Consider the following 15,823-nt stretch of genomic DNA (forward strand, 5'->3'; position numbering starts at 1 on the left):
GTGAGACAAACACAGCTCATGGACCGGCAGCCAATCAGGAGCGGCCGCAATGGCTACTCCTGATTGGCTGCCGGTCCGCGAGCTGTAATGTCTTGTGGCCGGTGTCATAGCTCATATACCGCCGACGGCGCTGTGTCTCCCTGGCTGCCGATTCATATATTCTGTATTGCTCTCACCCGGGCCCCCACACTCCCCGGGCCCCGGACTCCAGGCCCGGCAGTCCTCACCTGACAGCGGCCCTGGCTGGCTGTACTGCTGTGTTGTCCAGGGGGTGCTCTGTCCACCAGGGGTGCTCTTCACCACCAGTGTGAAAAAAATAAGTTTTTTTTGTGTGTGTGTGCACGTTAGCCACACGTATCAGCAACGTAGCTGCGCAGCGGTGGTGTCTGTGTCATTTATTAAAGGGCTGCTGCCTCGTTTAGGGTGCTCCCCCCCCAAAGTGCCAAAAAAATTAATCCAATCAATGTGTTTTTTGTGTGTATGTGCACATTATCCCCACTAATCAACAGCAACATAGCTGCACAGGGGTGCTGCCTGTGTCATTTATCAAGGGGCTACTGCCTCGTTTAGGGTGCTCTCCCCCCCAAGTGCCAAAAAATAAATTAATCCAGTCAATCAATAAATCAAGGTGTTTTTTTCTGTGTGTGTGTGCACATTAGCCCCACTTATCACCAGCAATGTAGCTACACAGGGGTGCTGCCTGTGTCATTTATCAAGGGGCTGCTGCCTCGTTCAGGGTGCTCTCTTCCCCAAGTGTAAAAAAAAATGAATTCAATCAATGTGTTTTTTTTGTTTGTATGTGCGCATTAGCCCCACTAATCACCAGCATCGTAGCTGCGCAGGGGTGCTGCCTGTGTCATTTATCAAGGGGCTGCTGCTTCGTTCACGGTGCTCTCCCCCCCAAGTGCCAAAAAATTAATTAATCCAATCAATCAATCAAGGTGGTTTTTTTCTGTGTGTGTGTGTGCACATTAGCCCCACTTATCACCAGCAACGTAGCTGCGCAGGGGTGCTGTCTGTGTCATTTATCAAGGGGCTGCTGCTTTGTTCAGGGTGCTCTCCCTCCCAAGTGCCAAAAAATAATGGAATCCATTCAATCAATCAATCAATCAAGGTGGGTTTTTTTCTGTGTGTGTGCACATTAGCCCCACTTATCAACAGCAACGTAGCTGCACAGGGGTGCTGCCTGTGTCATTTATCAAGGGGCTACTGCCTCGTTTAGGGTGCTCTCCCCCCCAAGTGCCAAAAAAGAAATTAATTCAATCAATCAATCAAGGTGTTTTTTTTCTCTGTGTGTGTGTACATTAGCCCCACTTATCACCAGCAACATAGCTGTGCAGGGTTTCTGTCTCATTCAGGGTGCTCTCCCCCCAAAGTACCAAAAAAAAAATTAATCCAATCAATGTGTTTTTCTTGTGTGTATGTGCTCATTAGCCCCACTTATCACCAGTATCGTAGCTGCACAGGGGTGCTGCCTGTGTCGTTTATCAAGGGGCTGCTGCTTCGCTCAGGGTGCTCTACCCCCTCAAGTGCCAAAAAAAAAATTAATCCAATCAATCAAGGTGTTTTTTTTCTGTGTGTGTGTGCACATTAGCCCCACTTATCACCAGCAACGTAGCTGCACAGGGGTGTTGCCTGTCTTGTTTATCAAGGGGATGCTGCCTCGTTGAGGGTGTTCTCCCCCCCAAGTGCCAAAAAAAGGAATCCAATCAATCAATGTGTTCTTTTTTCTGTGTGTGTGTTTGATTGCATAAACCTTTTCAAAAGGTGAAAATAGAGGATATCATTTAAAAAATGGATTAAAGCAGCTAAAACTGCGTTCTCTGATTATAGTGTCCCTACTCCCTACCCATGGCCCCTCTACCTGAATTTCAGCAAGTCAGAGGGACAACTCCATTCAACCGTATTCCAGACCACAGCTGCTCCTCCTGTAGCCCAGGTCAAAGGATGTGTAGGGGGTGTGGTGATATGGACTAAGATGGAGCTAACATCCACTAAAGTGGACAATGAATCCCCAATCTAACAGGGAGCACGGCTGTAATTTATACACAACACAGGATGGGATGACAATATAGGCTTGGGTGATGGTATAATCTGGGGTGATCTTCTTCACACAATATTAATTTGTCCCCGCTGGAATCCACCATTACAGGTGCCTCTGTAATTTTTGCACGTAATTGACGGTAAAGGTCTTTCTTGTAGAATTTGTAGTTCATTTTGATGGACATCATCTTTTCCACATTTTGGGGAAGTAGTCTCATGCTGATCACTAACAAGGTTCCCGGCTGTGTTGAAAACTCTTTCTGATTACACAATGGAAGGTAAACTGCTCAAGTAAAGCAAAGGCAGTTTGTGTAAGGGCCTACAAATTGCCTCTTTTTCCTGCTAGTAGTTATTTACATCTCTTCAGATCTGTGGGCCTGATTCAGAGCTGGACGCTCTGACAGAGCGCTCGCTCTGAATCAGGGCTGGCCTTCTGTTTTTTTAGAGCGGCCTCCTGGCCGCTCGCATAGCTGTGGGTGGCCACCCACAGATATAGCGAGCGGCCAGGAAGATGGCCGTGATGGTCAAGACGTAGCTGTGGGTCACCACCCACAGATATAGCGAGCGGCCAGGAAGATGGTCGCGATGGTCAAGACGTATCTTCACTTGTGATGTCAGTGGGGCCGGCCCCAGATGGTAGGCGTTCCCAAAGGGGGCATGCTGTCACTCAACATCGACAGCACGCCCCCTTTGGTACGAGAACCGGAGCGGCGGATTGCCCATCACTATCCGGGTCTCGCGCATGCGCACAACGGAGCCGGCTCTGCCGTGCGCATGTGCACTGGGCCACCATCGACCCGCTTGCGAGCGCATAGCGCTTGCGAGCGGGTCTGAATCAGGCCCAGTGTCCATTGGGAAGATGAAACAATATCTTCATCCCTTCTGGGATGAAAATCCACTCCCAACAGCAGGCATGGTGCTCAAAGACACAATGGAAGACTTAAACCTTAAATCTGAAATGTTGCATTTGTTGCTCTGTTCCGCTTGTCCACATATCTGCTCTGGTTAAGTGGACAGTGGGTACAATGGCAGTTTGAAGGCCACTAAATGTGAGCATGTAGTAGGGAATATAGATTGTAAGCGCCACTGGGGCAGGGAGTGATGTGAATCGGATAAATAAAACGCTGCGCAATATGTGTGCGCTTTATAAATAACTGGTAATAAATAATAAATAAATAACTATGGCCCTGATTCAGAGCCGGACGCTCTGACCAGAGCGCTCGCTCTGAATCAGGGCCCACCTCCATTAATATGGAGCGTCCTCCTGGACGCTCGTATAGCTGTGGGTCACCACCCACAGCATATACGAGCGTGCAGGTTGATGGTTGCGATGGTCTTGACCATCGCGACCATCGAAAATGCGAGCAAAAGCCTGAGGTTGAGTTTTTCAACCGCAAGGCCAGGAGTGATTTTGGCTCTATCAGAGCCAAAATCACTCCCACTGACATCACTAGTGATGTCAGTGTGGCTGGCTTCAGACGATAGGCGTTCCCTTGGGAACGCCTCCATCTGGCAGGCACGCCCCCGGCACGCCCACCAAAGGGGGCGTGCTGTCAGTCAACATCGACAGCACGCCCCCTTTGATGAGACACTCCGAGTGAAGGAAAGTCCTTCGCTTGTCGCGTCTCGCGCATGCGCAGTGCAGACCATCGACCCACTTGCGAGCGGACAGCTGCTCGCGAGTGGGTCTGAATGAGGGCCTATGTTTTTTTAATGTTCCTGTACAGGTTGGGAAATGCTTTTTCATGTGGAAGCTTTGCAAAGGATTCTTTAACAGTCAATTGTTTGGGAAAGCAGTAGCACTCTTCCTGGTCGTCTTCTGGGATGAAAATCCACTCCTAGCAGCAGAAGAGGGCGCAGGATTCTCAAGAAAGACACAACTTAAGACCTTAAGGGGTAAATTTAATTTATTAAAGTGAGAGTTTTTAGAAGTGAGTTTTAGAAGTGATGTTGCTTGCCCATAGCAACCAATCAGATTCTAGCTATTATCTTCTAGAAAATGCTAGGTAAATGTTAAGTAGAATCTGATTGGTTGCAATGGGCAACATCACTTCTAAAACTCACTTGTAAAAACTCTCACTTTAGTAAATTAAATTTACCCTGGCTTAATTTTAAATCTTGCACTTGTCCACATATCTGTGCTGGTTAAGTGGCAGTTTGGAGGCCACTAACTAACTAGGTTTTTTTAATGTCCCTGTACAGGTTGTGAAATGCTTTTTCATGTGGAAGCTTTGCAAAGGATTATTTGACAGTCAATTGTTTTGAAAGCACTACTAGAAGTCTTTCTGGTCCCCTTCTGTGATGAGAAAATCCACTACCAGCAGCAGCAGGCTTGGCGCTCAAGGATTCTTCTGGGGCAAGGACTGATGTGAATGAGTAAAATATTTTTTTGGAACTGCCTCCCCTCCCCTTCTCCCTCATAAATTTACTTCGGAATCAAAAAAATAAATGAAATTTACTACCAATCAACCCTTCCTGTCCCTGCCTTCAACTATATACATACTCCAACTCCCTCAGGCCTCTCTTGTTGAATAATAAAAACATTTGCTTCCTGATGTGCCATGTTGGAAGTTGAACTGCCACGTGTTTGTGCCGCCCACTGCTGCCGCTTAGCTTAGTCAGCCAGCTATCTTGATGCGAATTTTGGGCTGGAAATAACTGTTATTGAGGTTAAAAACACTGTAGGAACAAAAACAGGCCCATTTAATGTGATTTTAGCTGTTTTTATGATTTTTTAAGAAAAAATCCAGATCCAAAACAAAACAAAAAAACAAAACACAGAAGGGAGGGTTTGGCAAAACCAATCCAGATCCAAAACCAGGGGAGATACAGATCCAAATCCAAAACCAAAACACGAGTGTCAGCTCACATCTCTAGTGTATATATGTGTCACTGTGTATATGTATGTGTATAGATGTGTAACTGCATCTATGGATGTACAGTATGCATGTGTGACTACGGGGGAGATGTTTCAAACCTTGAAGAGATATAAAGTGCCTACCAATCAGCTCCTGTCATTTTTCTTTAGACACATCCTTTAAAATGACAGTTAAAAACTGATTGGTTGATACTTTATCTCTATCCACTTTATCTCTCTCCAAGCTTTGATACATCTCACCCGTATGTATATAAGTGACACTGTATATATGTATGTGTATACTGTAGGTGTGTGACTGTGTGTGACTGTATGTATGTGTGTGACTGTATATGTATTTGTGTATGACCATACCTCCTAACTGGCCCGATTTCAGCAGGACAGTTCCGCTTTTCCGGCACTGTCCCACCCATGGGAGATTTGAAGGACACTGGCATAGCTGCTCTGCATATAAGAGCAGTGGTGAATGGATCATCCACACACACTATTCCAGAAAACAGGGGTGTAGCTGGTGTGTACGGCATTTCCCACTAGGACATGCCCCCTTGCCATGCTCCCTAATTTCAGATGCACACCATAGGCGCAATTGTCCCGACCTCCAACCCACATAAATTGGGAGGTAATGTCAGTGGCGTAACTAGGGTGGGTCGAGCGAGGCACGTGCCCTGGGCTCTGTCAGATCCAGCAGTGGCGCCGTGCAGGTCAGTGCGGCCCACACTGAGCTGGCCGATGGTACCGTCCCGCCGCTGGGTCCCATGGCGGTACTATACACTAAAACAAACACACCGCCGCTGGGTAGTACATTCACTGTCAGTGAATGTACTACCCAGCGGCGGTGTGTTTGTTTTAGTAGCCAATAAGAGTCAGACAGACTGTTATTGGCTGCTGCACCCAGGGCTGGTGCCAGGCTGGAGCTCATCACTGCATAAGGGGCACTGCATGGGGGCACTACTACAGGGGGCATTGCTTAAGGGACACTGCATAAGGGGCACTACTACAGGAGTCACTGCATAAGGGACACTACTGCTGGGGACATTGCATAAGGGGCACTACTACTGGGGGCCCTGCATAAGGGGCACTACTACTGGTGGCACTGCATAAAGAGCACCACTACTGGGGGCACTGCATAAGGGGCACTATTATAGGGGGTACTGCATAAGGGGCATTGCATATGGGCACTACTACTGGGGGCACTGCATAAGGGGGACTACTACAGGGGGCACTGCTACTGGGGGCACTGCTACTGGGCACATTGCATAAGGGGCACTGGTACAGTGGGCATTGCATAAGGGGCACTACTACTAGAGACATTGCATAAGGGGCACTATTACTGGGGGCATTGCATAAAGGGCCCTACTACTGGAAGCATTAAGGCGCATATTGAATGGAAAGGAATGTTCCCATAGTGACGAGAAATGGTGGCGTGTAATGTTGACACACCCCTATTTTTCAGTGACCACGCCCCTTGTGGCATGTGGCCTTGCCTACTATTTTGGCGTACAAACACAGTTGGGGGGGTGCATTTTTCATCTTGCCCTGGGGGTCAAATACCCTAGCTATGCCACTGGGTATAGTATTACTATGTGTGTGACAGTATGTATGTATGTGTAAAGAAGTGAGCTGTGTGTATGTGACTGTATGTGTATATATGTGGGCTGCAGTGTTCCACATCTAGGAAAGGTAGGGATGGAAGGCTTGCACATAAGTAGCCAATCCCCACCTCCAAAATGTTGCTCTTTAGGGCCTCCCAGTTTTAAGTGCCATGGGCCCCCAAAGCCTTAATTCAGCTCTGTGTGCATGAGGCATCTTTTTGGTAAAGGAGTAGCTTCTTTTGAAATGTGTAAATACAAAATTTGCTGTTTCCTTCTCTGTATTTCAAGGAGAACTTGCTGCTAAATAAATGATTCCAATGACAGCATCTGGTATATTGGCAGATATCCCAATTTTCTAGCCAAATTTGGAATCCACATTATTCCTGTCACAACCTGCTGCTACATCAGGACTATAAGTGTCCTCCTATAATCTGCATTGTTATATTACCTCAGTTAAAATGGCTCTTCAAGGACATACAAGGTAATTCATGCTGGGACATCTATCAAGGAGACACTAACGCTACTGGTATTAAAATAATGCAATTTGTATGACTCTCAATATGGGAGTAAAAGTCAGATGGACAATATAAACGGAAGCTATTTGTTTTAGTTAGCATTATGGTCGAAATTTGCTATGAAAAATGGCATATGGTATTCAATTTTTTTTAAATCAGGCCTGGTTTCAAAGTAATCTGTCATCTTACTGTTTCTTTCTATATTAAAGCCTCTGTTTACCAGCCAATGACAGCATAGCAACCTCCGTCCTTGTCTATCTCTATAAATAAAATAAATATTTTCTACTAGCAATTATTACATCAAACAGTCAGCTGATAACAGCAAGTGTGTAAAAAACTGATTCATGCAACATCATAGATCGATCATAGAACTAGAGGCTAAGACACTGGACCTCATTCAGAGGCGGTCGTTAGTTGCAAGTGGTCGCTCTGAATCAGGGCGGCCGCTTGCATCCTGAACGGCCGCCTCCTTGTTGATCGTTAAGCTGTGGGTTAGCGACCGACCAGGTTGATGGTCCATCGCGACCATCGGGGCTTACGACCAGGCCCTAAGGTTGGGTCTGGGCACTCGTAAGCCCCAGGGAGCTTTCTGCTCTGATGGAGCAGGAAGCTCCCCACTGACATCACTGATGATGTCAGTGCGGCCGCCCACAAAACGGCAGGCGTTCCTTAAGGAACGCCTCCATTTTGTAAACCACCCCCTTCGGCTCGCCTACCAAACGGGGCAAGCTGTCGATCAACATTGACAGCTGTCCCTTTGGTAGCGAGCTCCGGAGTGACAGAGTTTCTGTCGCTCCGGGGCTTGCGCACACTCGCAGTGCGGCCGCTGCGCGTGCGCAGGATAAACCATCGAGTCGGTTACAAGCGCATCGGCGCTTGCGACCGACTCTGAATAAGGCCCTCTGTCCCTTCACTTAGATTTTTTAATTTTTTGTGTATGTTTTAGTGACTACGAATGTGGTGAGTTATGTTTAACCAAGCCCCTTCATATTTTTAGCAACAAGCCTAAGACATGGTGTTGGTGGTAATTATTTTGGGCATGTTCATTCATGCACAGTGGTCATACCTGAAGCTCAACTATGATTCCTCTGTAAGTAACCAGGGATTCTATTAATAGCCAGCATGTATGTAATGCTGGCCATACACGCTACAATTATCGGGGCGATCCGCCTGATATCAGCGGATCGCCCTGATAATTGTAGCGTGTGTGCGGGCGACCGAAGGTAAAATATTGCTTGGTCGGGCATGCAGGATTGTCCAGCATGCCCGTCCGATGCGATATTTACCCGGTAAACTGTCGGCCGCATCGGGCAGTGTATGCCCAGTGCGGCCAACAGACAGACATTTCCTGTGTTCCTTCCTAAGGAAGGAACAGGGAAATGTCTCCTCCCCCGGGGGCGGAGCGCGGATGTCGGGCTATACACTGTGAGAGAAATCTCACAGTGTATGCCGGCGACATCTGCGGCTGGCAGGCTGCCAGATAAAATGTCTGTCGGTCTGACAGACATTTTATCTGGCTGTGAATGCCCAGCATAAGAGATGTTAATAAGATACAAATGTGTCCTCCATGACGCGACTTAGACTCTCTGCCAAAATGCGGCTATTCCCAGAATTTCTGACTTAATTTAGTGTTTGCGTTGCTTTGTAACTGCATCCAAAGTCACTTATAGGGGGTTCTGTAATAAGGTGCGAGAAGGCACCGCTACAGGAATTCATGCAAGTGTTCCCGTATTTTTAAAGCGGCAATCATTTTAAAAGCAAAACCAGCTTGGTTTTGCTGTTAAAATGATTGCCGCATTAAAAATATGGGAACACTTGCATGAATTCCCACATCAGTGTAGCTCACACCCTATTACTTAAGCCCCATAGTGTCCTAAACACTTAGGATTATTATACGTGTGGGAATGGAGGTGGTATATAAAGTCATAGATTAAGCACAATGCTGTGTGGCATCATGCATGGCGTGGCTTGCTTGTATGAGTCCTCGGTCTTTTGATTTTTTTTACCCAGGTCTGACTCGCACACAGCTGCTGCATTTAATGCCAACGTCAGTACCCAGGGTACATGTGCATTGTACTTTTGTCACATTAGTAATTCGAATAAGATGCATATTTTGCATAATCACAAAGTATGTGGAGTGCTAAACAGGCTTATCTGGTGTGATTTGAGGATAGGTGTATATGGACACATCTGTGTACAGTATAAAACAATTACACATGTGAGATTACTTAATGGCAATAGTAGCAATTACGGATTATGGCCCTCATTCAGAGCCACTCGCTAGCGGCAGTACGCTCGTTCCGAGCGATGTTCGCACATCTGCGCATGCGTACGGTTTTTAGTACGCATGCGCGAACCAGTCAGTGCGGCCGAAAATCGTTGGTACGCAATATAGCGAGGGCCTGCTATTTTGAGTGACAGAATGAGGCGTATGTGGGTGGTAACAGGGGAAGGTGCTTGAAAACGGGGAGTGGAGATCCGAACGCAGGCGTGCTTAAAGGTCAAAACGGGCGTTTTAAGGGAGTGCATAATTAATACAGCAGCGTCATTGACCACGTCACTTGGTTTTTTTTAACTCAGAACTGCTCGCAAAATAGTGGTTGAAAACACCAACCACAAGAATAGCGAGCAGTTCATACGCTGTACAATGTACTCGATTAATCTAATAAATAGCGGACATGATGTATGGTGCGTGCGGCCAGGGGGCGTTTTTATCAAAAAAACGAGCGTATGTTTTGCTCGCTCGTTCAGACTTAGAGGTGGGAACAGACTGCAATTTGCGAACGGATCATTTGAATAGCCACCCCTTGTTTTTGAACGAACGACCACAAATAGCGAACGGCTCTGAATCAGGCCCTATATTCAATAATAGCATGGCCATATGCAAATTAAACCTAAACACCACAAACATTACTTTTTCTTAATCATTTCCAAAAAATACAATGGCAAAATAAATAAATAAAAATAAATAAATAAATATCAATATAACATAATTGAAGCAAGACATCATAATACAGTACATTGACAAGTTTACTAATTCTAAGCAAGAAAATACAATGCCAGTCATTACCCCACTTACCATATCCTGACTACTGAGCACCTCTAGAATACTGTTGAGTAAATCCACACAAAACTTCTTCTCTTTCAATTGGGGCAGCTCTTGCCTTCCTTGTTCCAGCCAGGCTTTCAATTCTTTGGTGATCATAGGTAACAAAATATCACGGCATTCTGAAAATTAAAATATATATATATATTTGTGAAATTGTGAAAAAAAAGTTCAAGTTACATATTTTTACTCTGTGCATGCTCCAGAGCTATCGTCATGCAATGCAGACTCATATGCATCTTTATTTGGAAGAGGTGTAACTCTGAACTAGCCCTATAATGTACATCACTATTAGCCCCATAATGTATCATCTCCTAAATCTCCACTCTTCTTCTCCCCTATCCTTTGCTTCTCCCAGTTCGACTCCCTACTGTTCTCCCTTCCCTTTAGCATGGAAACTATAACAGACAGGGCCCTCCATCCTCATGTTCCTCTTCAGCAGTATCCTTGCTTCCAGTGCTCCTATCCCATATCTCAATGACATTGACTCACCATCCCTTGTCTCCAGTCTGTGTCCTACCTACTGTAGTATTTAATTTGATTGTCCTTTATTGTCAAATGATAAGTGCCAGTTTACATTTAGTGTACTGATGTGTCATGTTTTACTCTTATGCGATGTGTACCTGGAGCAACATCGCCAGCGACCGGACCCGGCAAGCGGCAAGTGCATACACACTTGCCTATGCCGGGTCCGACGGGGGAGAGGTTCGTGTCATGCTGCATTCTGCCCTGTAGTAGGGCTGACACTAGCAGCTTGCGGTAGCGCACATATCATGGGCACACACTAGACGATGTACCCGATATGTTGCTTGATATGCGGGATCAAACGACATATCGTCTAGGATCTACCCAGCTTTTCTGTGTTTATATAATCTACAGTATATTGCGCTGTAGAAACTCTGTGGCGCACTAAAACTAAAGGATAATAATAATTATTATTAATATAATATCAGACTGCACTTATATTGCATGCATTAAAAACTGCTTAAACGATTAAAGCACTTCCTTTATGTTTTATTTATTGATAGAAGATCTTTCAATTTGGAGCAATTACTGTAGACTCTGAATATGGATTGAAAGTGACACCACCGTAATATGTAAGATTTCCAGGTATTTTAAAGGTTCTTATTTATTCTTGCGTATTATAGGTCTGATTATAATACGCAACAGAATGTTCTGTTCACATGTAGATGTGACTTGTTTCATCAACCTAAAAACTGATATCAGACCCTATCCATTTGTCACTATAGCTTATGTCCCAGAAAAGAGGTCCGGTCCCTAGTCATGACACACAGATTTGTGTGATTTAAATAATTTAAACATTATAATTTATTCAACCAAAATCTGTTCCCAGAATTGTGTGCATTGTTCCCATTTGCAGTGTGACTGAATGCCCTGCGGTATTTCTAGGCATATTTACCATTTTAGTTGTACTTCTAAATATGTCTAGTGTAAATAGTTTAAACATTTTTTAATATTGGACATCAGGGTTGACAACTTTTGGCCTGGGGAGCAAACACAAGAAAGAGCCCAGGCTGTTCTACGCAATGAGTTTTGACATCAACTGTACGGCTATGGCTTTTCTAATATCGGTGAAGTTACACAGCCCATAAAATATATGAAAAATTGTTATGTAATAGAGCTATACAACACCAGAGTAGTCATTTATCCCCTCAGACAGGCCAGGCAAAATGGTTCGTTAACCCTTACCACTCCCGGACAATATTGCTTGGGCAGCAGAATTTTGTTTAGCTGCCCTGATGATATTTTATTGATAAATTGCAGTGATAAGTGATTTCTGCATGACAAATGCTGATGACAAAAATCATACTTATCGCCACATATTAGTAACTAGACCACATAGTGATATCACTGGATACTCCCGACAGCTGGTTCATTCATTGTACACACTTGTATGCATGAGCGCATTACCTGCACTGGTGGTAAATTCTCACTGATCTGCCTTCCCTGCTTGAATGTTATAACGTCTACACAAGCACTCAGAGTTTTAGCAGTATTGAAGTAGCGTGCCTTATTGCCTGGCATTCACTCTGGGCACAATGTGTACTATTGGTAATTTATTCATAAAGTCCAATGGTACCTATTGGCAGTGCAAATATTGCACGGATGCAGGGAGAGAGCATAGATAGGTAAGCAATTAAAGTGCTCACAAAAACCAGTTCTGCCAGGAATTTAGCCTATTTGAGACATCTGAAACTGCAATGTGTACAACCCACAAAGAGGAGACTACCAATACTGATGAAGATTTTACAGAGGGGGCAGGGAGCTCAGGGCCTAATTCAGACACGGTCGATGTTGGCCCAGTGCGCATGCGCACGACGGACCTGGCTCCGTCGTGCACATGCGCGAGACCCGGATAGCGACGGGCAAGCCGTCGCTATGGGTCTTGTACCAAAGGGGGCGTGCTGTCGATGGTGTCTTTGGTGGGCGTGCCGGGGGCGTGGCTGCCCAGACGGAGGCGTTCCTATGGGAGTGCCTACCGTCTGGGGCCGGCCCCACTGACATCACTTGTGATGTCAGTGGGAGTGCCTTCGGCTCTGATAGAGCTGAAAGCACTCCAGGGCTTACGGCAACGAGACCCTACCACAAGGGTCTCATCGCAAGCCCGATGGTCGCGATGGTCTTGAGAATCGCGACTATCTTTTTGGCCGCTCGCTATAGCTGTGGGTGGTCACCCACAGCTATGCGAGCGGCCAGGAGGCCACTCTAAAAAAAGAGAAGGAGGGCACTGATTCAGAGCGGGCGCTCTGAAAGAGCGTCCGGCTCTGAATCAGGCCCACAGTCAGTAAGAGAATCAGTGATGCCTGCACAGAAGCCATATACTGTGAGTAACTCAGATATTACTGGTTATGTTTGACTAATTAGTGTTCATTATATAATCCAATATTTTAATAGGCCAGTATGTATTAATCATGGACCTAAGGGCCTGATTCAGAGCCGGACGCTCTGACAGAGCGCTCGCTCTGAATCCGGGCCGGCCTTCTGTTTTTTTAGAGCGGCCTCCTGGCCGCTCGCATAGCTGTGGGTTGCCACCCACAGCTATAGTGAGCGGCCAGGAAGATGGTCGCGATGGTCAAGACCATCGCGACCATCGGGCTTGCGACGAGACCCTTGTGGTAGGGTCTCGTGGCTGCAAGCTCCAGAGAGCTTTCGGCTCAAACAGAGCTGAAAGCTCTCCCACTGACATCACTTGTGATGTCAGTGGGGCCGGCCCCAGACGGTAGGCATTCCCATGGGAACACCTCCATCTGGGTAGCCATGACCCCGGCCCGCCCACCAAAGGGGGCGTGCTGTCACTCAACATCGACAGCACGCCCCCTTTGGTACGAGTCCCGGAGCGACGGTTTGCCCGTCGCTGTCCGGGTCTTGCGCATGCGCACGACGGAGCCGGCTCCGTTGTGCGCATGCGCACTGGGCCACCATCGACCCGCTTGCGAGCGCATAGCGCTCGCTAGTGGGTCTGAATCAGGCCCTAAGTTCTGTGACATAATTTGTCAATGTGAAGGTGCCCATACACGGGGCGATTTTTTACATGATATGGCCAGTTACGACAGGTTGGACAGACCAATCGTGTGAAAATAGGTGTATTTTGTGCGTTCTGCGACCCTGATGCGCGTCCCCGCCGTCCTCTAGTTGGATCGCAGATTAGATGCTTTTGCAGAGAGATCTATGATCTTTTGAGCACAATGTGATACACTTCTATGCATCTTATCCTATGATCGTAATGACCAATCGTACACCATTTGACCACATCTTATGAAAATTTTCAAGAGAAGAATTTCAAGGGCAATCATACAACTCATCTTACCAACTTTGAAACGCACGGTGTATGGGGGCCTTAAGTAGTAATGGATGTCCCATAATATTATACTACTTGCGAATTAGAATATCACAGCCCATTTTGTTGCCTGCAATATCTATGTCTGCAGACATTGTAGAACTTAGTTGCAGTACAGTAGTTTTAGATTATTATTTACTTACAACTTTTATATTATATTGTGGGAGCAGTGGCGGTATTGCTCTAGTATGGGGAATGGAGTAGTGGATCCCAAACTTATTTTACTTCACGACACCCTTAATGTCTCATAAGTTTTTCGAGGCACCCCTGGGTAAAAAAAAAATACTTATATAAAGAATTACATAAATAAAGTGAAAAACAAAAAGCAAGAGGTACTCCTGCCAATATGTGAAAAAACAATAAGCCACAAAAGTGCACTTATCATTTCCTTAATAACATCTGAATGATTATTCGGCAAAATCATTAGATGTTTGCAGATAACATAGATAAAAGTGTTTTTTCTCTACATTATCTGCTTCCATACATACTGATGTTGGTTGTAAGTGTCAAAAAGCGCTGGTTATAGTGAATTTGGCACTTACCACTTCTTCTTACGGGATGCAGTCAGCATCCCGGAGTGCGGGATACCGATGGTCTAAATATCGGTGCCTAAATCCCTACGGCATCGGGATGCCGGGTCCAGTATCCCGACCGCCGGCGTCACGAAGATAAGTATTGGGAATTAGGGGAGGGTTAGGGTTAGGCACTAATGGGGTGGGTTAGATTTAGGGTGTGGGGAGGGGGAAGTTAGGTTAGGCACTAGAGGGAGAGATAAGGTTTAGGCATTGGGGAGGGAGTGTTAGGTTTAGGGTGTGAAGAGGGGCAGGTTAAGTTTAGGCACTGGAGGGTGGTTAGGTTTAGGCACCGGGGAGGGAGGGTTAGGGTTAGTGCTACTATACTTACGTATGGGATGCCGCTGTCGGTATTCAGACCAGCGCATCCTGACCGCCGGCAATCCATATCCAACCATCTTCTTACATCTCCCCCACTGTTACTGACTATATTTAGCACTGGTGTGGAGTGGAAGGTAGTATTGAGGACTATGGTAAAGATATTATTGCATTGTTATAGATATTTTAACTAAAGATAAAGTGCATAAGAATAAAGTGTATAATTCTTTTGCACTTTATCTCTATTTAAAATATATATAACCATGTAATAATAATTTTACCATGGCTACAATACACCCTTCCACCCCACGCCAGTGCTAAAAATAAAGCTTATTTAACAATCAAAAATGTCATGATAGTGAAGCAATGTGGCAAACCACAAGGAGGAGCAGGTGAGGGGGTCCAGTAGGGCAAAAGTAAACTGATGAATATAAGAGAGAGTATATCTCCATGCAGTCAAAACAGAGGAATCTGGATGGTATTATGTTGGGCCCACAGTTCCCATATATAATGAAGGTTTTGGAAGGATTATATACCATAATGATCATGTATTCCATTTGATAAATGTGTCATAGCTTAGACTTTAGTGCCTGCGTGGTGGGGGGAGGAGGTTGTTTCCAAGAGGCCACAATTAAACACTTGACAGTAGATAGGATTTGTTGAATTCATTTGTTTGGTGATGGGAGGCAGTTTGGATATTCAGAGGGAGAAGGAAATATTTGGGTGAAGGTGGGATATCAACATTTAAAACCGCAAGCACTAGCTTCCTGATGTCCCTCAAGAAAGAGGACAGTTTAGGGCATTGTCACCAAATATGAAGTGCCGTCCTTAAGACAGCCCCTCCAGCAGGAGCGGGAAATGTCAGGAGGCCACAAACCAACTTGGCAGCCCAGTATTCACTCCACCCAAACCATTTATTCAGTGGAGAGGTAGCCATGGAAGT

General features: G+C 45.7%; 1 protein-coding gene across 1 annotated transcript in view; it reads right to left on the bottom strand.

Moving 5' to 3' along the window:
- DOCK2 (dedicator of cytokinesis 2) overlaps positions 1-15,823 on the bottom strand; it is a 966,148-nt gene that overhangs the window by 518,178 nt on the left and 432,147 nt on the right. The window contains exon 26 of the mRNA XM_088465050.1: positions 10,105-10,253. Coding sequence (XP_088321176.1) covers positions 10,105-10,253 — 149 coding nt within the window. The remainder of the gene's footprint in view (positions 1-10,104; positions 10,254-15,823) is intronic.

This window comes from Taudactylus pleione, unplaced genomic scaffold, assembly GCF_031769625.1.
Source record: "Taudactylus pleione unplaced genomic scaffold, aTauple2 ptg001827l, whole genome shotgun sequence".
Classification (NCBI taxonomy): domain Eukaryota; kingdom Metazoa; phylum Chordata; class Amphibia; order Anura; family Myobatrachidae; genus Taudactylus; species Taudactylus pleione.